Source organism: Meles meles, chromosome 4 (genome assembly GCF_922984935.1).
Source record: "Meles meles chromosome 4, mMelMel3.1 paternal haplotype, whole genome shotgun sequence".
NCBI lineage: Eukaryota > Metazoa > Chordata > Mammalia > Carnivora > Mustelidae > Meles > Meles meles.
Genome location: NC_060069.1, coordinates 87547189 through 87570557, shown reverse-complemented (window position 1 = coordinate 87570557; position 23369 = coordinate 87547189). Strand labels below are relative to the sequence as shown.

The window sequence follows — 23369 nt, the reverse complement described above, 5'->3', positions numbered from 1 at the left end:
CCGCTAGAGTGTGCATAACTCTGCTTTCTTCCATTTATTGTGTAAATTCCAGGAGGGCAAAAAACATCGCTAAATGTTCCCTTTGTTCCTCGAACAATAAGCCACAGTACAGTGCTCTGCAAGCAGTGAACTCTTAATAAATCAGGAGGAAATTATGCAAAACAGTTTAAAACATGTCACTCTTCACTTTTGAAACAGCTAACAAAACTTAGTTGCAACTTGGTGTGATACATAACATGATATTTAGTGTGCCAAATTTAAGAAGCCCACAATAAGAATCTTATTTTGAAGGATTTATCTATTTTGTATGCTCTGCACACATCTACATAGGAAGTTTACCACATTATTCTGCATTGCTATATGCAAATAAATAATAGAGCATAACAGGGGTTGATAATTCTGTCTTATCATCAAAGAAATCAGACATAAGTAAATTTGTTTGCAAAAGCAAAGGTTGCTCTTAGTAAACAGAAGTTTATTATCAGAAGTAAATAGAAGTTTATTAACAGAAAACTCTGGTTGTAACACTGCACATTTTGTGTTAATATAGCCTTTTCCTCAAGAATCTTCAATTCATTATTCTTTGTCTGAAGTTGTTTATAGAAACAGACTGGTATAGGAGAAAGGACCCTGATGTTTGTACAATCCAATAATTTAATAGGTGTTCCCGAGAGAGTCTGCTGTGCACCAGGTCCTGTTCTAAGCACTGGGGGTACAGCGGACATGAATCCCTACCTTCATCAGCCTCATTTTAATTGTGAAAGACTGACAATGTACAAATGAAAAGTGAAACAGCTAGTATGAGCGGCAAATGCTAGGGAGAAAAATAAACTGGAGAAGGACAATGATGAGTGCCAGGAAAGACAGCAGGATGATCAAAATCCAACGGCACATCATGTCACATCAGGCATGATATTTAACCCTGGCCTCAGTTTCCTCACCTGTAAAATCTCAGTCTCGGCAGACTGTTATCCAGATGGTAATTGAAATGACCCACCATGTTAAAGCACGCAGAGATGCTGCTCTCACCGGGTCATAGTTATCTTACCTAACCAGCCTGATAGAGAAAACTGAGTCACATTGCCCAGGATGTTCCAAGACCTCCTTCCAGAGCTACCTTTAACTGTAGTGCCTTCATGCCCACTGAGAGGACCACTGGCTCAAATCAGTGCCTTGCAAGACACTGTTCCTTTTAAATATTGGAGCCTCGGAGCGGCTCCTATTTCCAAATGTTCTACTCGGAGGGGACATCTTTTAGCATAAAGGGAGAATGGCACAAAGCCACTATATGAGCCAGCAGCTTTCTGGACATTTCCTTCTTTCTCATCCTCTACTCCATGCTCAAACTCAGCCCTGAGGGACGTGAGGACAGAGTTCAGATCACAGCAACAGTCCTGTCCTTCTTTCAGCTAGTCTACCCCACTCCCACCCAAAAAAACTCCCCAAACAAACAAACACCGCTCAGGTAGTTACTGAGGGCTTCAGAATGTATATCGGTAGCATCCCATACACTGGGGGCAAAATGAAATGGTTAAACAGTAACACCCTGCCCAGTGGGAGTAAATATTTTATGTTGCAATGTAGGAAGGGTCACGAAGTCCATATTTCTGTCCTGTTTTGTGACAGTTACCCTTCCCGTTAAAAGGCATACAGCTGCTGAATGGCGGGAAGTGGGGAGAATACTCTGAGCCCCGGCACTGTCTAAACAAGAGAGGCCACTGTGGGCTAATAAGCAACTGGCCATTGACAGGTCATTTACTGCAAATCTCCTTACAGGGAATCCAAGGTTAGACCCAGAAGTGAACTTTGCATAATGTTGCAACTGAGAACTTCTGCGCTCAAGAAATGTGTTATAGCAGCATAAACTGGGGAGAGACAAGAAGACTGGGGCGCCCACAGGAGAGTCTCAGCGGACCTAGAGCATCACAAGAAAGAAGAGAGGAACCTGGATCGGACCAAATATCTCGTCCACTTACCTGTGTCTGTCCGAAAGCTGTTACCTCAGAACCCTGGGGTACCCCTTTATAGTTTGTTGTAAATAATTACTGCACAGCCAGGTTAACTGTTCAGTGACCTGCATAGAGACATAGCACCAGTTTTAATCATTTTCCACAATTTCTTTTTTTGTTCTCTTAAAGATTTCTGGATAGGGTGTCTTTTTTTTTTTAAGATTTTATTTATTTATTTGACAGATAGAGATCACAAGTAGGCAGAGAGGCAGGCAGAGAGAGAGGAGGAAGCAGGCTCTCTGTCAAGCAGAGAGCCCCATGAGGGGCTCGATTCCCAGGACCTTGGGATCATGACCTGAGCCGAAGGCAGAGGCTTTAACTCACTGAGCCACCCAGGTGCCCCAGGATAGGGTGAGACTTACCTGCATTTAGCAATTAAGATCCTAGGGCTTGAGGTGCCTGGGTGGCTCAGTCAGTTAAGCATCTGCTTTCAACCCACTGATGGTCTCAGTTTCCTGGGCTGGAGCCCTGCGTTGGGCTCCCCACTCAGTAGGGAACCTGCTTCCCTCTCTGCCCCTCCCCTCCCAACTTGTGCTCTCTCTCTCTCTCTCTCTCAAATAAATAAAATCTTTCAAGAAATAAAAAAATAAAAAAAAAGAGATCCTGGGACTGAAAATGGCTAAAATCAAGGAAGCTTTAGCTTTATTCTGTCTGGGAAGATTCAATCTCTCCTTATCTCCACTATTCCTGCTTATACCTTCTAGCTTCTTTTTGACTGATCCATGAAAACTGGCCTTTAAGTAAGATGGCAGGATTACTAAGAAACGGCCCACTAAGGACAGTATCTCCCTTTGCGACAGCAGGAAACAGTATAAAATCCCAGGTCATTCTGCACAGGACCAGTCAGACCACCATGAAGCTATCTTTTTCACAGGAAATTGTGTAACTCTGGAATTTTATCAGTGAGTGTGGTTCCAGACAGAACTGTGATAACAAGTCCCTTGACTTGAGCTAGTATAGCACAACCCTGGCTGACCCTGTTCTCTACTGCTTGGTTCATGACTATTTAGGGAGTGATCACAGACTGGGCTTTGGTTGTTCCATCCCCTTTGGCTGACCATTAATGGGTCAAAGTTCTCTCCAGCACATACTTGCAGGGGCAGCTGTCATAGGCAGGGGAAGAGAAAAGCCTAGACTCTCATTTAGCAAAAACATTGATGATGTTGAAGTCTACATTACAATGGGGAAAGAGATTTGTTTTTTAATGGCATAAGGATTCTAATTACTCTGTTTTTGTTTTCTTATGCTGTGAACAATGTAGAAATCAAAACATAGGATTTGTTAGCAATGAAAGAGAACCAGAATAGTAGACTTATTTTTATAAAAGATGAAAGAATAATTTATTCACAAGCTTTGATAACATACAACTTTAATATGTGACTTAAAAAAACCCAGATTTTATTTATTTATTTGAAAGAAAGAGAGAGAATGTGTGGGGAGAGGAGGGTGAGGAGGAGAGGCAGAGGGAGAAGCAGACTCACCGCTGAGCAGAGAGCCTGATGGGGGCCTATTCTCAGGACCCTGCTATCATGACCTGAGCAGAAGACAGATGTTTAACTATGTAAGTGACTGAGCCACCCAGGCAACCCATTGTGCAACTTTCCTGAAATATCTTCCTCTCTTGTTATGTTTAACCTCATTCCTTCTTGCTTCTGTTCCATACTGGGGCAATATATTCTGTGTAGGTCTTAACACTTTGATTTGTGTCTGGGTCTTAATTTATAAAAAATGACTCTGTGATGACACAAGAGGCCAATACCATTGAAAGAAAAGTCACAGTTCCCCTAGACACAAGAGACACACATGTCATGCAGGGCCAGAGTTGTTCAGGAGGCAGATGCAGATAAAGAGAAAGCACAGGCCACAGCTTTTGTTGGGGTTTGTGTACAAAAAACAAGACAGGGAAGAGTAAGTAGCTTATGACTGGCTAGTTTGAATCATCTCAGCAGGCTTTGGGGCATAGAAACAGTCTCTAGTTGTTTGGTACTAGGCTTGGATTGATTTAGGACAGAACTAATGGCTTGGTGTGTGGGCTACATAAAGGAGGTGGTTGGGAGTATGAAATCAGGGATTGGTTGTTTCACATATGAAAGACTGGTTCACTGGCAAGCTGTTCACTATCTCTAGGAATTAACTAGCCCTGGGAGGGGGAGTCTTTTCCCAGTCAGGAAGGTCCCCAAAGATGTCACGGCATGACAAAATACTGAAAATTACAAACACGGTTACTACGTATTTCATAGTGGAATTATCCCTTTACATGACTGTCCCTCAGTTAGACTGGGCTTTCTTGGGGCCAATGACTATATCTTACTTTGTCTTGAATCCCTGGCACTTAGCATAGTACTTGACACACAGCTTAATAAAAATTGAAAGAATGAGTAAATGTTGGAGGAGCAAGATGGCGGAGGAGTAAGAGACCTAAATTTCGTCTGGTCCCAGGAATTCAGCTAAATAGTTACCAAACCGTTCTGAACACTTACAAACTGAACAGGAAATCAAAGAGAAGAATAGCAGCAATTCTATGAAGAGAAAAGGGACCGCTTACTGGAAGGTAGGGCATGAGGAGAAGTGAATCGAGGCAATACATGGAAAGATAGAACAAGGAGGGAGGGGTCGGCACCCTGCAAACAGTAGAGCAGTGGAGCACAAAATTTGAAACTTTTAGAAGTCTGCTCCATGGAGGGCATCACTCTGGTGGCTAAGTGAGGGGCAGAATCCTCACAGGGGCAGTGTAGACTCAGAACCTGAGAGGCCACAGAAAGACTGGAGGTGTCTGAGTGTGGCAGAGCTCCCAGGTATCAGAGCTGAGAAGCAGGCTGCATTGACGGAGTCGAGGAGGGGGCTCTCAGCTCAGGGTTACCTTAAACCATGATCCAAGCCACAGTTGGGCCACTGCTCTTCAAGCAGGGATGCCACAGGTGGCATATCCAGAGACCCCCTCTTTACTCCCCTGGGACAGTGGTGCAGGAGTGTGCTGCAGGAATCTGCTGGATTTGGAGACTCCAAACAGGTCAGTGCGCCAGAGGTAGAAATAATCAATCATAGGCCAGGTGAGCACAGAGCACAGCCGGAGACCAGGGAGATAGGAGGGATTGACTGCTTTTCTCTAAGGGTGCACTGAAGAGTGGGGCACCAAGCTCTCAGCTTCTTGGGGTTGGAGATTGGGAGGCCATCATTTTCATTCTCTTCCTCTAAAGCTCTATGGAAAGCGTCTCGGAACAAAAGCTACAGAGAGCAAACCCGAGCAGAGTGCTTAGCCTGGCCCATGGCAAGGGAGGTGCAATTCCACCTTGGGCAAAGTCATTTGAGAATCACTGCAATAGACCCTTTTGCCAGATCAGCAAGGACATCCATCCAAGACCAAGTTTACCAATCAATGAGAATGGTGAAACTTCAGTGCTAGGGGAATACACCCCATAGAATTTATGGCTTTCCCCCCCATGATTCTTTAGTATTTCAAAGTTAAACTTTTAAAATTTTTTGTTATTTTTTTCTTTTTCTTGAAATTTTCCTCTTTCCTATATTAACCTATTTTATTATTTTATCTTATCAATACCTTTTTAAAAAATCTTTTTTAATTATCATTTTTATAGTCATATTCTATCCCTTCATTGATATATATATATAGATATATATATACACATATATATATGTATATATATATCTATATATATATATATATATATATATCTTTCTTTAAAATTTTGGAATACAGTTTCTTCTAACAGACCAAAATATACCCTAAATCTAGTGTATGGCTTTGTTCTACTCTCCTTCCTGATCACATTCTCTCCTTTTTTTTTCCTTTCCTTTTTCAACCAACTTCTATCTTATCAATTCCTTCTTTAAAATCTTTTTTAGTGTTCATCTTCACAGTCATATTACATCCCTTCATCATGTTTATCTATATATATACATATACATATATATAGGCAATACAATGACACTAAATTCATATCTGTCAATAGTTATCCTGAATATAAATGGGTTAACTTCCCCAATCAAAGGACACAGTGTATCAGATTGAATAAAAACAAGACCTACTGATATGCTGTCTCCAAGAAACTCATTTTAGACCCAAAGACATCTCCAGATTTCACATGAGGCAGTGGAAAACAATTTACCATGCTAATGGACATCCAAAAAAAAAAAAAAAAAAAAAAAGAGCTGGGGTGGCAATCCTTATATCACACAAATTAGATTTTTAAGCCAAAGACTGTAATAAGAGATGAGGAAGGACACTATATCATACTTACAGGTTCTGTCCAACAAGAAGACCTAACAGTTTTAAATATCCATGTTCCTAACATGGGAGCAGACAACTATATAAACCAATGAATAACAAAATCAAAGAAACACATTGACAATAATACAATAATAGTAGGGGACTTTAACACTCCCCTCACTGAAATGGACAGATCATCTAAGCAAAAGATGAATAAGGAAATAAAACTTTAAATGACACACTGGACCAGATGGACATCACAGACATATTCAGAACATCCCATCCCAAAGCATCAGAATACACATTCTTCTCTAGTGCACATGGGACATGTGCAGAATAGATCACATCCCGGGTCACAAATCAGGTCTCAACCCGGTACCCAAAGATTGGGATCATTCCCTGCATATATTCAGACCACAATGCTCTGAAGCTAGAACTCAATCACAAGAGGAAAGTTGGAAAGAACTCAAATACATGGAGGCTAAAGAGCATCCTACTAAAGAATGAATGGGTCAACCAGGAAATTAAAGAAAAATTGAAAAAATTCATGGAGACAAATGAAAATGAAAACACAACTGTTCAAAATCTTCGGGATATGGCAAAGGTGGTCCTGAGAGGAAAGTATATAGTAATACAAGCCTTTCTCAAGAAACAAGAAAGGTCTCAAATACACAACCTAACCCTACACCTAAAGGAGCTGGAGAAAGAACAGCAAATAAAGCCTAAACCCAGCAGAAGAGAAATAATAAAGATCAGAGCAGTAATTAATGAAATAGAAACCTAAAGAACAGTGGAACAGATCATCAAAACTAGGAACTGATTCTTTGAAAGAATTAGTAAGATTGATAAACCCATGGCCAGTCTTATCAAAAAGAAAAGAGAAAGGACCCAAATTAATAAAATCATGAATGTGAGAGGAGAGATCAAAACCAACACCAAAGAAATACAGTTATAAGAACATATTATGAGCAACTATACACCAACAAATTTGACAATCTAGAAGTAATGGATGCATTTTCCTAAAGACTATAAACTACCAAAACTGAACCAGGAAGAAATAGAAAACCTGAACAGACCTATAACCAGTAAGGAGATTGAAGCAGTCACCAAAAATCGCCCAAAAAACAATAGCCCAGGGCCAGAGAGCTTCCTGGGGGAATTCTACTAAACATTTAAAGAAGAATTAGTACCTATTCTTCTGAAACTGTTCCAAAAAATAGAAACGGAAGTAAGATTTCCAAACTCATTTTATGAGACAAGCATGACCTTGATACCCAAACCAGAAAAAGAACCCATCAAAAGGAGAATTACAGACCAATATCCCTGATGAGCATGGATGGAAAAATTCTCAGCAAAATATTAGCCAATAAGATCCAAAAGCACATTAAAAGGATTATTCACCACGACCAAGTGGGATTTATTCCTGGGCTGCAAGTTTGGTTCAACATCTGCAAATCAATCAATGTGATTACACTACATTAATGAAAGAAAGGACAAGAACCATATGATACTCTCAATAGATGCTGAAAAAGCATTTGACAAAGTACATCAGCATCCTTTCTTGATCAAAACTCTTCACAGTGTAGGGATAGAAGGTACATACCTCAATGTCATTAAACCCACCTATGAAAATCACACAGCAAATATCATTCTCATTGGGAAAAAACTGAGAGCTTTTCCCCTAAGGTCAGGAACACCCTAGGGCTGTCCACTATCACCACTGCTATTCAACATAGTACTAGAAGTTGTAGCCTCAGGAATCAGACAATAAAAAGAATAAAAGGCATTACAAATTGGCAAAGAAGTCAAACTCACTCTTTGCAGATGATATGATACTTTCTGTGGAAAACCCAAAAGACTCCGTTCCAAAACTGCTAGAACTCATACAAGATTTCAGTAAAGTGTCAGAATATAAAATCAATACACAGAAATCAGTTGCATTTCTATACACCAATGGCAAGAGAGAAAAAAGAGAAATTCAGGAGTCTATCCCATTTACAATTTCACCAAAAACCATAAGATACCTAGGAATAAATCTAACCAAAGAGGCAAAGAATCTGTACTCAGAAAACTGTAAAGTACTCATGAAAGAAATTGAAGAAGACACAAAGGAATGGAAAGGCATTCCATGCTCATGGATTGGAAGAACAAATATTGTGAAAATGTCTATGCTCCCTAGAGCAATCTACACATTTAATGCAATCCCTATCAAAATACCATCAACTTTTTTCAAAGAGATAGAACAACAACAACAACAAAAAAGAACAACAATAAAAAAGAATGAAGAAACAAAAAAAGAACAACAAACAAACAAAAGGAATGGGACAAATTATCCTAAAATTTATATGGAACCAGAAAAGACCCAGAGTAGTCAGAGGAATGTTGAAAAAGAAAACCAAAGTTGGTGTCATCACAACTCCAGACATCAAGCTCTATTACAAAGCTCTAGTCATCAAGACAGTATGGTACTGGCACAAAAACAGACACATAGATCAATAGAACAGAAGGGAGAACCCAGAAATGGACCCTAAACTCTATGGTCAACTAACCTTCAACAAAGAAGGAAAGAATATTCAATGGAAAAAAGACAGTATCTTCAACAAATGGTGTTGGGAATATTGGACAACCACATGCAGAAGAATGAAATTGGACCACTTCCTTACACCATACACAAAAATAAACTCAAAATTGATGAAAGACCTAAATGTGAGACAGGAGTCCATCAAATTCTTGAGGAGAACACAGGCAGCAACTTCTTTGCCCTCAGCCACAACAAATTCTTGCTAGACACATCTCCAAAGACAATGGAAACAAAAACAGAAATGAACTACTGGGACTTCAACAAGATAAAAAACTTTTGCACAGCAAAGGAAACAATCAACAAGACCAAAAGACAACCTACAGAATGGGAGAAGGTATTTGCAAATGGCATATCAGATCAAGGGCTAGTATCTAAAATCTGTAAAGAACTCATCAAACTCAACACCCAAAGAACAAGTAATCCAATCAATAAAGGGGCAGAAGACTTGAACAGACATTTCTGCAAAGAAGACATCCAAATGGCCAACAGACACATGAAAAAGTGCTCAACATCACATGGCATCAGGGAAATACAAATCAAAACCACAGTGAGTTACTACTTCACCCCAGTCAGAATGGCTAAAATTAACAAATCAGGAAATAACAGATGTTGGCAAGGATGCAGAGAAAGAGGGAATCCTCCTACACTGTTGGTGGGAATGCAAGCTGGTGTAGCCACTCTGGAAAACGGTATGGAGGTTCCTCAAAAAGTTGACTATAGAGCTACCTTATGACCCAGCAATTGCACTACTGGATATTTACCCTAAGGATACGAATGTAGTGATCTGAAGGGGCACGTGCACCCAAATGTTTATAACAGCAATGTCTACAATAGTCAAACCATGGAAAGAACCTAGATGTCCATCAACAGACAAATGGATAAAGAAGAAGAGGTGGTATGTGTATACACACACACACACACACACATATATATATATACACACACACATACATACAATGGAATACTATGGAATACTATGCAGCCATCAAAAGACCCCAAGATTTGCCATTTGCAATGATGTGGATGGAACTAGAGGGCATTATGCTAAATGAAATAATTCAATCAGAGAAAGATAATTATCATATGATCTCACTGATATGAGGATTATTAGAATCAAGAAAGAGGACCATAGGGGAAGGGAGGAAAAAATAAGACAAGATGGGACCAGGGAGGAAGACAAACCATAAGAGATTCTTAATCTCAGGAAACAAACTGAGTTGCTGGAGGGGAGGACGGTGGGAGCAATGGGGTGGCTGGGTGAATGACATTGGGGAGGGTATGTGCTGTGGTGAGTGCTGTGAATTGTGTATGACCGATGAATGACAGACCTGTGTACCCCTGAAGCAAATAATACGTTATATGTTAATTTATAAAAAAGAGTGAGTAAATACTAACTATAGGAATAGTCACTAACATCAAGTAGAGCTTTATAGTATGCCAGAGCAGTGTCAAGAGCTTTATAAATTTTATTTCATTTTATCTTAACAATAACCAATTGGGTAGATGCATTAGTTTTCCTTTTTAAAAAAAAATTTCTTTTACTGCTGCTTTAACAAATCACCAGCAACTCAATGGCTTAAAACAACATACATTTAGTATTTTCAAGTTCTATATGTCAGAATTCTGACCCCTGCATCACCGGCCTAAAATCAATGTGTCAGTGGGGCTGCATTCCTTTTTGGAGGCTCTGGGAAAGAATCCATTTCCTAGCCTGCTCCAGTTCTTAGGAGCTGCCCACATTCCTTGGCTTATGTGGCCCCCTTTTATTTTCAAAGCCAACAATGGCAGGTTGAGTCCTGACATCGTATCACTCTGACCTCTTTTGCCTCCTTCTACTGTTAAGGACTCATCATGATAACTCTGAATAATCTCCCTATCTTAAGGTTTGTTGATGAGAAGCCTTAATTCCATCTGCAAACTTCATTTATTTTTGCCATGAATAGTAACATAGCCATAGGTTCTGAGGATTAGGATGAGGATAGCTTTGGGGGAGGCCATTATTTTGCTTACAGAATATCACGAATAGGTATTATTATTATTATCTTCATTTTATAGGTGAGGAAACTATGGATAAGAGAGTTTTTACACCTTGTGGAGGACCCCATAGCTAGTGAGTAGAGTGGCTGGAATTCAGGTTTGGCCTCCATGACCCAGAGATGCACTATGATCCTGAGGGCATTAGAACATGGCTTGAGACTATGTTGGGATGAGCTTCCCAGTCTCTCTGTGCTGTGGAAGGATTCGGGCCAGGGTCTGGCTGGCAGTTGGAAGATTCAGAGCTTTCATTTTGTCAGTTTACAAAAAGATGACTAGGGTTAGAGGGCTCACTTTGGATAATTTTGCCAACTTGAGTAATTATTCAATATAGTAATGTATTCATTCATTTAAAAGTAAAGGAGAATAGGTTTTTATTATCGATCTTTTATTTTTTTTATTTCAATTTTTTTTAGTGATCTCTATACTCAACATGGAACTTGAACTCACAATGCTAAGATCAAGAGTTGCATACTCTACCACCTGAGCCAATCAGATGTGCCATATAGTATTGACCTTTTAAAAAATTTGGTTATAGATCTTCTTAAAAAATCAAGTTATGGAACAAAATGTTCTTCATAAGTATAGAATTTGGTCAAAAAAGTATATATTCCTAAAGCATAATCCTTTTTAAAAAATTTTTTTGCACTAACAAAAAAACAACATTTCTGTTGAAATGATGAGTACTCATCATTACAATGACAGCACCTTCCAATAGTTGTGCAGGAGAAACATCCCACTGATGCATTCTTCATCTTCAACTGTTCCTGTTAAGATGTATGCCATTGACTACCTTTCCATACAACTCCATTAATCAAATCACACTTCATGTATCCATTAAGTTAGGGTTCATTTTACTAGACTATGACTCCTGTCCATCTCTGAATCCCAAAGTCTAGGGTTGTGTTCATAAGTGAATGAGTAGATGAAGTAAGTATTACTTTTGGTGAGATTTGGACAACAGCTTTAGCAATTTCTTACACAATGGTGTAGTTTTATCAGGAATACCTTTAAAATTCTCAGAAAAGGATGCTTCTCATGGGAAAGAGGGGTAGCTAGTTTCATCCATATTTTGCAGGTTCTTATTAGTTTCAATAGCAGAGAGTGAAGTAGTATTGTTACTTTTGTCCAGTGTTATCATAGCATTATTAGCATATTAATTTTTAGAAGTACTTTCCTGGAGACACAAGTTGGAGTGTTTTGGGGTAAAATGAAATGATGTCAGAGATTTGTCTGATAAGATTCTGGGTATTTATGTATTACTTGTGAAGTTAAGAAGTTGTAAGTAAGAAAAAATGAAAAGTATGGCTTTGGTTTCAATTCTCATGTTGAACCCTTTTATTTAACTAATTTCTGATTTTAAATATTCTTATTGCCTAAGGCATAAGCTATTTTTTAGCCAACCCACAAGACATTTGCAGTCTCCTCTTCTTGTTATTTCCTCTACAAACTCTACAAAACCTCTTTCCCAGCCTTCCTTGCTGGCTATTAGGAATAGCCCGAGAGTAGGGGTTTGACCAATGAGACAGAAGAAGAAGTTGGCTGGGTCTCCTCAGAAGACATTTACTTTTCTGATAAAAAAAGAATACGTGGTTGGTGCTACTCTTTTTTCCTTCTTCTCTACCTTCAGTGTATATGCAATATTTGGAGTTGCAGCAACCATCTTGCAACCATGAGGCAACAGTCATGAGGGATGCCAAGGACATTAAAGACACTGGCCCTTGCACCATCAAGTTACTGGACCAACCCTAGCAGCCTCCTAGCTTACTTAAGAATTTGCGACAAACACCATTGGTAATCATCTTAGCTGGCTTTGGTTTCAATTAGCTTAGCTGGGTTTTCTGTTACTTGTAGCAGAACACATCCCAAATGTTAATATTGCCAGATACAAAGACAGAGCATGAGGCCTTATTCTTGGTTCTGGAAAATTGTCACTTATACATTCTGTAACCTGTAGTCTAATAATAATACATGAATTTGCATTTTAAATACTGATTCAAATTTTCAACCATGCTATGAAAATTTCTTTTCGTTCTTTTTTTCTTTCTTTCTTTCTTTTTTTTTTTTTGATGCTTACTGATGGTGTAGTTTCGTCTTGGATTGTGTATTTTCTTTCTGAGCTAGACTTCAGATTGTACCTGCTGTCTTTGCTCCTCTTGCCCACAACCTTCACTATGTGTTGAAAACCTTGTTACACCACTACAGACTCTACCCCCATGGCACAGTTGACAAAAAGAGGAAGCTCACACACAAAACTGACAAAAAAAATGTATTTCAAGCTTGTTTTCCTGGTAGATTGCCATGAGTCTTCAGCCAGGTCCTGGATTCCTTCATTCCTTTTTCAGTAGCTTTAGCTCTGCTCATGGACTTGTCAACACTCATATCAGAAAGATATTTATGCTGTGGAAAAGAAAGTTTCATGATTTTCTAAGAAGTAACTGAGTCAAAATATTAAATTATTGTATCAAGAGACCGAAGGGTAATGACTTCATGGAGAGCCTAAGTAACTAAGGAACTGATGAAAATCTCAGAAAGAAAGATACTATTTTCATCCTAAAGTTGTTAGCAAAATGTGCTAGAGAGAGAGGAGAAGGGAATAAGAAGAAATAAAGTGTCACTTGAGTACAAAAAAATATGTAATCATTATTTAGTTTCTTTCAAGAGTTGTGGAAACACTTTATAATTCTAGCAGAGTATATGTAATGTACCTACCTCACTCAATACCACAGTTATTGGTATTATCTTTGAAAAAATAAATCTTTGCCAAATCAATAGCTTCCTTACTCAATAACTGTATCTGACTGTTGTTTAAATACAACGTTTAAGTGATTTGATTACTAGCAAGATTAGATACCTTTATAGGCTCAATAGCCATTTGTGTTTCATCTTCTATAAATTGTTCAAATCCTTATGTGTATGTTATATGAGTCTGGAAATAATGCATATAACTCTGGAGTATCTTTTATCAGATTAGAAACAGTTATCTAAGTTTGAGAAAGAAGATAAGACCAGAGTTTCTTGGTCATCTCAAACAGTAATCTTTGAGGTTTTTTGAGATTTATTTATGTTTTTTAGAGAGAGAGAGAGAATGAGAGAGAGAGTGGTGAGGGGAGAGACAAAGGGAGAGGGAGAGGGAGAATCTCAAGCAGACTCCCAGCTGAGTGTAGAGCCTGATGCAGGGCTCCATCTCATGATCCTGAGATCATGACCTGAGCTGAAATCAAGAGTTGGATGCTTAACCAACTGAGCCACCTAGGTATCCTTCAAAATAGTAATTTTTAAATGAATGGTGTGTCAGATCATGTAAATGGTCAGATATCCTTATATAAACATAGTTAATATAATATGATCACTTCGAATTAATTTGGCTTACCTTTTCATTCAATTACAGTGTAAGTGCTTTCCATTCCAGCCTCAATGTGAACACTAACATGGCAATGAAATAACCAGGTCCCAACATCTCTTGCATACATTTTTACAGTCTGATATACTCCAGGAGGAAGGTCATAAACGTCAGAGCGATACAGTCCCGTATCCTCAATAAGGAGACAAAACACCATTAAATAACTTATAAAGGGTATTAGTCATTTATACATCCTATCAATTCTAAAATACTTTGTTAGACGACAATTAGAAAACATTAGGTGCCACTGCACTTCTCTTCTGAGTACAAGTGAGGGTTTAGAGGAGGAGCAAGCCTGAGAACATTGCTGGGATAGGCCACAGAGAAACATCTCACTCTAAAGGGATCTTGTGTCATTCTTGGTGTTAGATACCTTGTCGGCGCCTCCTGCAGAAGAAAGCTCTAGATTTCAAACAACATCTGGTTTTACAAATCCCAAAAATTTTAACTGAAGTATTTCTAACTAAGGATGTTGGTGATGTGAGACGACCATTTCTTGAGGTGTAGCTAATCAGGAAAACTCAGGGTTACAGGAAGAAGAGGAGCTCATCTGCCTTCCGGGGTCAGAACTGAAGACTGAGGGCTTCAGAGGCTATTTGTTCTCCTAAGCAGAGAACCAGATGTTCAGAAGACTACCTCCTCTGCAGGCTACTTTGATTTTGAAAAGTGAAGCCCCAGGGCCTGGATCAGGATGGATTTGGAAGAGCATAGGAAGGAGATGAATTGCTCTGAATAATGCAATGGGAGGTATTTGGAGGATGGGGGGCATGTTGAAGAGTGCAGCTCAAGATGGGATCTGGAATAATTTGAGGAGAGGACAGATGTCAAGCAAATCTGGAGAGGAAGAATGGGAGGAAAGAAGTACTGAGTGTAAGAGAAAAAGGTGGAGAGCCAGTGTTTCATAGTAATGCATGGTAGAGGGATAACTGAAGACAGGGATTTTTTTTTTTTAATCTTTTTTTTTTTTAAAGATTTTATTTATTTATTTGACAGAGAGAGAGATCACAAGTAGGCAGAGAGGCAGGCAGAGAGAGAGGAGGAAGCAGTCTCCCTGCAGAGCAGAGAGCCCGATGCGGGGCTCTATCCCAGGACCCTGAGATCATGACCTGAGCTGAAGGCAGTGGCTTAATCCACTGAGCCACCCAGGCGCCCCGAAGACAGGGATGTTTAAGCCAAGTGGTAAATGCTTTCACTGTGTAGTATTGGGGGGAAATTCTTCACCTACCTCCAAAATTTCACTAAGCGTCTATGACCCACGATGGCCTTGTTTTTGTGGTTGTTAAGAGGAGTCAGAGGACATGGGGGTGTGTTCCATTCTGGAGATGCACAGAGATGAGAAAATGCCAGCCACGTGAGGTGAAAGGTAAGGGAGATGAGCAGAAGCACGAAGTGAGAGTGGGAGATACTGGAGAATAGAAAGCAGAGAGGCAGGGTGTTTTCTACCAGCTGTAGATTGGGGCCTGAGCCATTTTTATTTAGGAAGATTAATTTTGCATCTACAGTAACAATAAAATGGGGGGCAGGGATCCATTTCTAAGATATCAGAAATGTAGAGGACAATACTAAACAATTTTAACTAAGAATTGACAATATTCCAGTCACCAGTAAATTCTCACGATGTATCTGGAGCCCTGGCATCAAGGGAGAACACAGCCTTAGGGAACAGGCGACTGGCTGTTCCAAGACCAAGTGAGTAACCCCAGAGGGCTGCTTTGCTATACCCAGGAGTTCCAGAGAGTAAAGCCCAGAGGCTGCATTAATGCTAGAGTAATTAAATTTCACCTCAAGGGAGGGGAAGACTATTCGTGGTCATCTGAGGGAGGTTAAGAGTGAGTGGCTAGAACTGACAGCTGCTGGTACTAGGAATAGGATTATTCTTGTTTTAAAATTCAAGTATAATTAACATATGGTGTTACATTAGTTTCAGGTGCACAATATGGCAATTCAACAATTCTATACCTTTCTCAGTGCTCATCACGATCAGCGTACTCTTATTCTCCCTAATTTCACTCACCCTCCCACCCACCTCCCCTATGGCAACCACCAGTTCCTCTCTGTATTTAAGAGTCTGGTTTCCTGTTTGTCTCTCTTTTTCTTTGTTCATTTTGTTTCTTAAAATTAAGAGGTAGAGAGTGAGGGACTCTAGATTGAGAGCTGGGGGTTCAAATCCTACCTCTACTCATTATTGTTTATGGGAAAGTTCTTCATCTTGTTAATCCTTCATTTCATTCCCTTATAAAACAGTGATAAAATAGTGCCTGTCTCTGGGAAGCCTCAATGAGAAATCCATGCAAAGAACGAAGCATAGCATTTGGCACATAAGAAGTACTTAATCAAGGTTAGCTTTAATTAACATTATAGAAATGTTACCACAAATTCCACTTAATTTGATGCCTTATATTATAATCGTTTATGTAGAGCTAACTCTTGATTTTCTCTCCACTCAATGCTTGGCATGGTTCTAGGAATGTCAGAAGCACTTGCCAAACTGAATTGATCTGAACTAAACATCAAATGTACTTAAAAACTATAACTGAAGTTTAAATCTCTCTTTTGTTCTAATCTTTAAAATCTAATGTAAACACTTATGAATAACAACCCTCGTATCAAGGCTTTTCCTTCAAAAACACAAGGAATGTAGATGGCAATAGAAGGTCATGATTGTTGGCCCTGGGTGGAGGGTAAAGGAGGTCATTATATTATTCTGTCTACTTTGTCATGTAAAATTCCCTAGAATAATAAAAATAGTTTTTAAGCCAAAACAAATAAGTTTACGAGGAATAAACGTGTTCATTAAAGGACAGAAAAGAAAGCAGCACACTGATAAAGCTTGGTGCAAATCAAGTCATGCAGACTCATTGAATTTGTCTGAGGCTCTTAGCATTACAGAAGCTAACATAATACATCTAGAATCCAGGGAAGCTTTTTTTTTTTTTAAGATTTTATTTATTTATTTGACAGAGAGAGAGAAAGAGCACAAGAAGAAGCAGAGGGAGAGGGAGAAGCAGGCTCCGGACTGAGCAGGGAGCCTGATGCGGGACTCAGTCCCAGGACCCTGGGATCATGACTTGAGGTGAAAGCAGAGGCTTAACCATCTGAGCCACCCAGGTGCTTCTAGAATCTAGGAAAGCTTTATGTAAAACTTTCATCAATGCCAAAAGGTGAACTGCATTATGTCAAGTGGCTGAACTAAATGAGGTGTCAAATGCATGAAATATAATTGGTCCTCAACTGTACATTAATGTGTATATAAGGAATGAGGATGAAGAGATAAAGAAAATGCTCCTTAAGTAAATAAATGACACTAACCCGGACACTGAAAAGGGGAAGGATAAACCTTAAAATACTTTTAATAAATTAGAAAAATGTCCAGGAAAAGATGGTCAGTGAAACAACTTCGGTAAAGAGTATGAAGGTGCGATGGGGGAAAAGCTATTGAGATAGAGAAATAAAGAGACTAAGAATACATACAAGAGAAAAAGATGAAGATAATTATTTTAAAAGGTTACCATAAAGTGGAGAAAGGGCAACCCTCTTACACTGTTGGTGGGAATGCAAGTTAGTGCAGCCACTTTGGAGAACAGTGTGGAGATTCCTGAAGAAATTAAGAATAGAGCTTCCCTATGACCCTGCAATTGCACTGCTGGGTATTTACCCCAAAGATACAGATGTAGTAAAAAGAAGGGCCAGCTGTACCCCAATGTTTATTGCAGCAATGGCTACGGTCGCCAAACTGTGGAAAGAACCAAGATGCCCTTCAACGGACGAATGGATAAGGAAGATGTGGTACATATACACAATGGAGTATTATGCCTCCATCAGAAAGGATGAATACCCAACTTTTGTAGCAACATGGACGGGACTGGAAGAGATTATGCTGAGCGAAATAAGTCAAGCAGAGAGAGTCAAGTATCATATGGTCTCACTTATTTGTGGAGCATAACAAATAACATGGAGGACATGGGGAGATGGAGAGGAGAGGGAGTTGAGGGAAACTGGAAGGGGAGATGAACCATGAGAGACTATGGACTCTGAAAAACAACCTGAGGGTTTTGAAGGGGTGGAGGGGTGGGAGGTTGAGAAACCAGGTGGTGGGTAATAGGGAGGGCACGTACTGCATGGAGCACTGGGTGTGATGCCAAAACAATGAACACTGTTATGCTGTAAATAAACAAATAAAAAAAATTTAAAAAAAAAGGTTACCATAAAGCCAATTGTCACCTAATTCTGCATTTTTATTTTATAACAAATGCTGAAGGAATGACAGAATCAGAAAGTTACCATTTATAACTCCCAGTGTAAAAATTGATTCCAGCAACACTCATCAATGAATCCTTTTTAAAACTATAAGGTGAAATATAGTTGGAGAATAAGATATGTTTAAAAAAATCACTTGACAGGTTGCTTATTAATTACAAGGGGGAAATGATGCTTTTATAAATGGAGAAAAATACTAGGCATCATCCCAATAAAGTTACCAAACAGCCCAAACAGTACCTCTTGTCAGCATGTACCTCTTGGTACATGCACATAAGCACATAATATCACCTATGTACTGTTCACGTCAAGAATGTTTGACATGGCTCCAATCACGAGGAAACTATCAGACCACGGCAGAATATGGGACATTCTACAATGGTCAGCAATTGGCCTGGACCCTTCAAAAATGAAATGCCATGAAGGATTGAGAAAAAAAAAATCACTTATTTTAGGAAAGATATGACAATGACAACCAAATGCTATGTATAGCTGATTAGATCCTGAATTAAAAACAAAACAAAATCGTTAGAAAGAGCATTTTGGGGATAACTGGGACTATTTGATGGATTATATGATAGATTATATAATTGAATTAATGTTTACATGAGGGTATGATAATGTTAGCACAATGGGGCAGAGATTCTTTAGTCTTAGGATGCACATGACTTCATTTAGTACTTAGAGATGAAGAACCGTGATGTTTGCAATTTACTTTAAATGGGGTTCAGAAAAATGGAGAAAGAAAGAAAGTGTGGCAAAATGTATGTGTTCCAATTGTTTTTCTCTTAAGGTACTAAGGGTTTGAAAACAAAAGTTGGGATAGAAAGGGTGAAACTCGAGATGATTACAAAAGTCTTATTTACCTATCAGGTAACATGAGATTAGAGTGAGAAGTGCCCTTCGTGCATTCATAAGCATTTCCTGAGTGTCCACAGGACACAAAGAGCTAAATGTATAATTATTTACATGTACCTGGTATGTTATAGATTGTAGGTGTTGAACTTCAGTTCTGACTGGGTCATTTCCTTTCTAGATCTGTTATCCTGGCATGCTGCCCCCGTAACTGCTTCACAAGACACAACAATAATTAAATGAAGCTGCCCAGGGCTCTTACCGTGTATTCAAAGCTGTGGCCGTGAAAGTGAACCGTGTGCAGGTCAGATTCACTCCCCATGCCAATCAGATACCAATTCACTTCATCCCCAACGTGGAACGTCAGACCTTGGTTATTTCCAAACATTCTTCCGTTAATTGCTGTGGAGGAACACAATGCATTATATTCAACAAAGATTTAAAATAATGTAGGTTTGGGGCACCTGGGTGGCTCAGTGGGTTAAAGCCTCTGCCTTCGGCTCAGGTCATGATCCCAGGGTCCTGAGATCGAGTCCTGCATCAGGCTCTCTGCTCGGCAGAGAGTGCTTCTCCCCACCCCTGCCTGCTTCTCTGCCTACTTGTGATCTCTGTCTGTCAAATAAATAAATAAAATCTTAAAAAAAAAAGAAATAAAAAAATAAAATAATGTAGGTTTAAAAAAAAACACCTCATAGAAAGTGTCATACGTGTTTTCAGAGGCCATGAGGAAGTTAAATTCCGTCTAAGGAAGCTGTTAAACATGACCAAGCCATCCATTCGTTTGGATGAGTCTAATCCCAGGGAGTTTTTCTTGCCTCAGGAAATAAGGAGTTGAGCTTGCTTTAAGTAACTGGGTTACACTAGAATATTTCACCACTATAGATACATAAATTGATGGACACTTAAATGTGTCTATATATTTAAAGTATGTTTAAAGTGATCATAAGAGGCTTAGAAATTGAGTGTGTTCTTCTTTGACTGCTGTAATTCAGACCTTCATGATCTGTCACTGGTATGACTAGAATGGCCTTTGAGCTGGAGTCTGGGCCTTTTTCTTTCCCTCTCTCTCTAGCTCTCATCCTCTATAGCTGTGGTTTCCAAAGAGTAAGAGGAAAAAAATATTAATTTAATTATAGGTATAATATATAATTTATGTATTTTATATATGCATATGATTATATATAATTAATTATATATTAAGCTAATATATAATATAATAAATGTAATTTATATATAACAGATAAGTTAATATTAACTTAATATACAATTAAATATATGATATAATATATAAAATTATTATAATATAATGCAATCATATATAATATTGTATTAACATATAACAGTAATATAACATGTAATTATACTAGTATGTAACATATATACATACATACATAATGCATAATATGCATTAACATATAACAGTAATATAACATGTAATTATACTGGTGTGTAACATATATACATACATACATAGTACATAATATGTATTAACATATAACAGTAATATAACATGTAATTATACTAGTATGTAACATATATACTAGTATATAACATATGTAACTAGTCTGTAACATAATAATAAATATAACTGAATTATAAATTATATAATGTATTAACACTGTATTTTAATATTAATGCATAAATATATACTAAATCATACAATATATAATAATATATTAATTATAATATTTATATGATATTGATAATTTATATCACTATTAAATATATATTTAAATTAAATTTAAATTTAAATATATAGATTATATAAATTTATATAAAAACTATATAGATTATATAAATTTATATAAAAACTATACAAATTATATGTAATTATATATAAACTATATAAATTATGTATTATTTATATAAATTATGTAATTAATATTATATGTAATTATATATAAATAATTTATTTTAATAAATATTAAATATTAATATTTGAGATTTAATAATTAAATATTAAGATAAAAATAAATAAGATTTGTATAATAATTATTAATTTAATTATATTTTTATATGTAGTAATATATATATCTCCTTTTTACTTTTCTATTTCGTGTTCATCTGTTGAAATGCCAAAAATGCTTTAATACAGTGGTACAAATATCTAATTTATAACCATCTATCTATGGAGGTTGGGTTCTAACACTTTTATCTGAAATACTAGGAATAGAAAAAACTAGGAGACTCTGCTTTAGACCGTGTTTCTCAGACTTTAATGTGCATATGTCTTTAGAATCTTGTTCCAATGCAGATTATGATTTACTAGATCTGTTTCGTCTGAAATTCTGCATTTCTAACAAGCTCCCAAGCGATGCTGATGCTGCTCAGACTAGGCCTGGAGCATGAAGGCCTGGCTGACCGCCAGAGCAGTGCCTAGAGTATGCACCTCTACTTACTGTTCCCTCATCTGGTGCCTTTGGTGCCTTCCATACAGTGGTCTTTAACTGCATTTTGTCCTTCAGGGGACACGTGGCAGTGCCTGGAGATATCTGAGTTGCACAATTTGGGGGAAGGTGTTACTGGCTTCCCAGGGCCAGAGGGTAAGCAGGCTGCTGAACATCTTATGATGCACAAGGACAACCCCCTCCCAATAGTTACCAGGCCGAAAATAGGAATAGTGGCAAGCTTGAGAAACCCCAGTTTAGATCGTGTCTAAATTCTTAACAGGATATTCAAGATCTTGCACAATTCTGTGGGCTTTTCTTTCTTTCTTAGATCACATTCTTCTATCTACTTGGAATGTCATCCCCCTCCCTCTTTACTAGCAGACTCCCCTGCATCTTTAAATACTCAACTTAAAGTCCTCTCCCCTTCAGGAAGACCTTCTTGGAAATAAGAATTTAAAACACAGCACTGTGTTGATATTTCTGTTACAGCACCACCCCCCCACCCTTCCAGGTCAGCAGAAATGGGCCAGCCCTGTGCTGTGAACAACTTGAGAGAGGATGCCTCATCTTACTGGCCTTCAGATTTCCTCAGCACCAGTGTGGTGCTCTGTGCCTTCCACGAGGCATGTTGAAAGATGATGGTTAGCAAGGATGCAGTCCTTGAATTAATTTCAAATTTACTGTATGTATCTTGGGGGAAGAAAATGAAGAAGTTGAAAAAGATCACATTTGGGTTTGCCTTACTTAAGGATACCTTACCTAGTTGCATCCCGCAGCTTCCGCCCGTGAAAGGACTGGGACCAGAAGTCTGACTGAATGTGACTGTGATCAAGTGAGATTCTTTATGTGCTTGTTCTTTGAATAAATGGCTCATTACTATGATTCTAGATGGGTGGGGGGACATACAGGAAGTGTCTATTCACAAGCCACCGACAACAGAATTTTGGTTGATGAGCATGGGGTTTTTTAACGTTCTGCCTGGTGGGAAATTGGATGAGACCATGTGCTCACCAATTTGCCACAAGCCCCACCTCTCCCAGTGTCTATCCAGGTAAGAGACTTAGAAAAGTGTGTAGGAAATCCCTCCAGAAATGATAGCTGGTATTCTCGGTTTTACATCACCCGTGTGGTTCCAGAAGCATTGGAATTTGCCTTGCAACTAAGTCTACAGCCCTTAAGCCTGATCCAGCCCTCTTCCTGTTTCTCTCTGTCCCCTGAGTGCAGGATGGTTTTTAAATTTCTAAGTGGTTAAAAAAACCAAAAAAACAAAAAAGAATGTTTCCCAACATGTGAAAATTTTATGAAAAACAAACTTCAGTGTCCATAAATGAAGTTTTATATTGGCTCACAGCCACTTCCATTTCTTTATATCTTATCTGTGGGTGCCCTTGTGCCCCATGGCAGAGTAAAATATAGCCTATGGTAAAGACCATGTGGTTTACAAGTCTACACTCCTTACTCTCTGGCCCTTTATGGAAAAAGTTTGCCAGCTTGGGTCACGTGATCTACACCACAGTCCTATGTGATTGCCTTCTCTAAACTACCGAGTCTGGTAAGTGTGAACCTTCCCCTGTTCCCTTTGTATGAAACACCATACAGGCTCCAGGTGTTGAGG

General features: G+C 38.5%; 1 protein-coding gene across 1 annotated transcript in view; it reads right to left on the bottom strand.

Moving 5' to 3' along the window:
• Window positions 1-14226: 14226 nt before the first annotated feature.
• Window positions 14227-23369, bottom strand: part of LOC123940546 (ceruloplasmin-like) — a 30842-nt gene continuing 21699 nt past the window's right edge. Inside the window, exons 17-18 of the mRNA XM_046003438.1 lie at window positions 19627-19766; window positions 14227-14385 (exon numbers count right to left, since the gene is read on the bottom strand). Of these exons, the coding sequence (XP_045859394.1) occupies window positions 14227-14385; window positions 19627-19766 (299 nt within the window). The remainder of the gene's footprint in view (window positions 14386-19626; window positions 19767-23369) is intronic.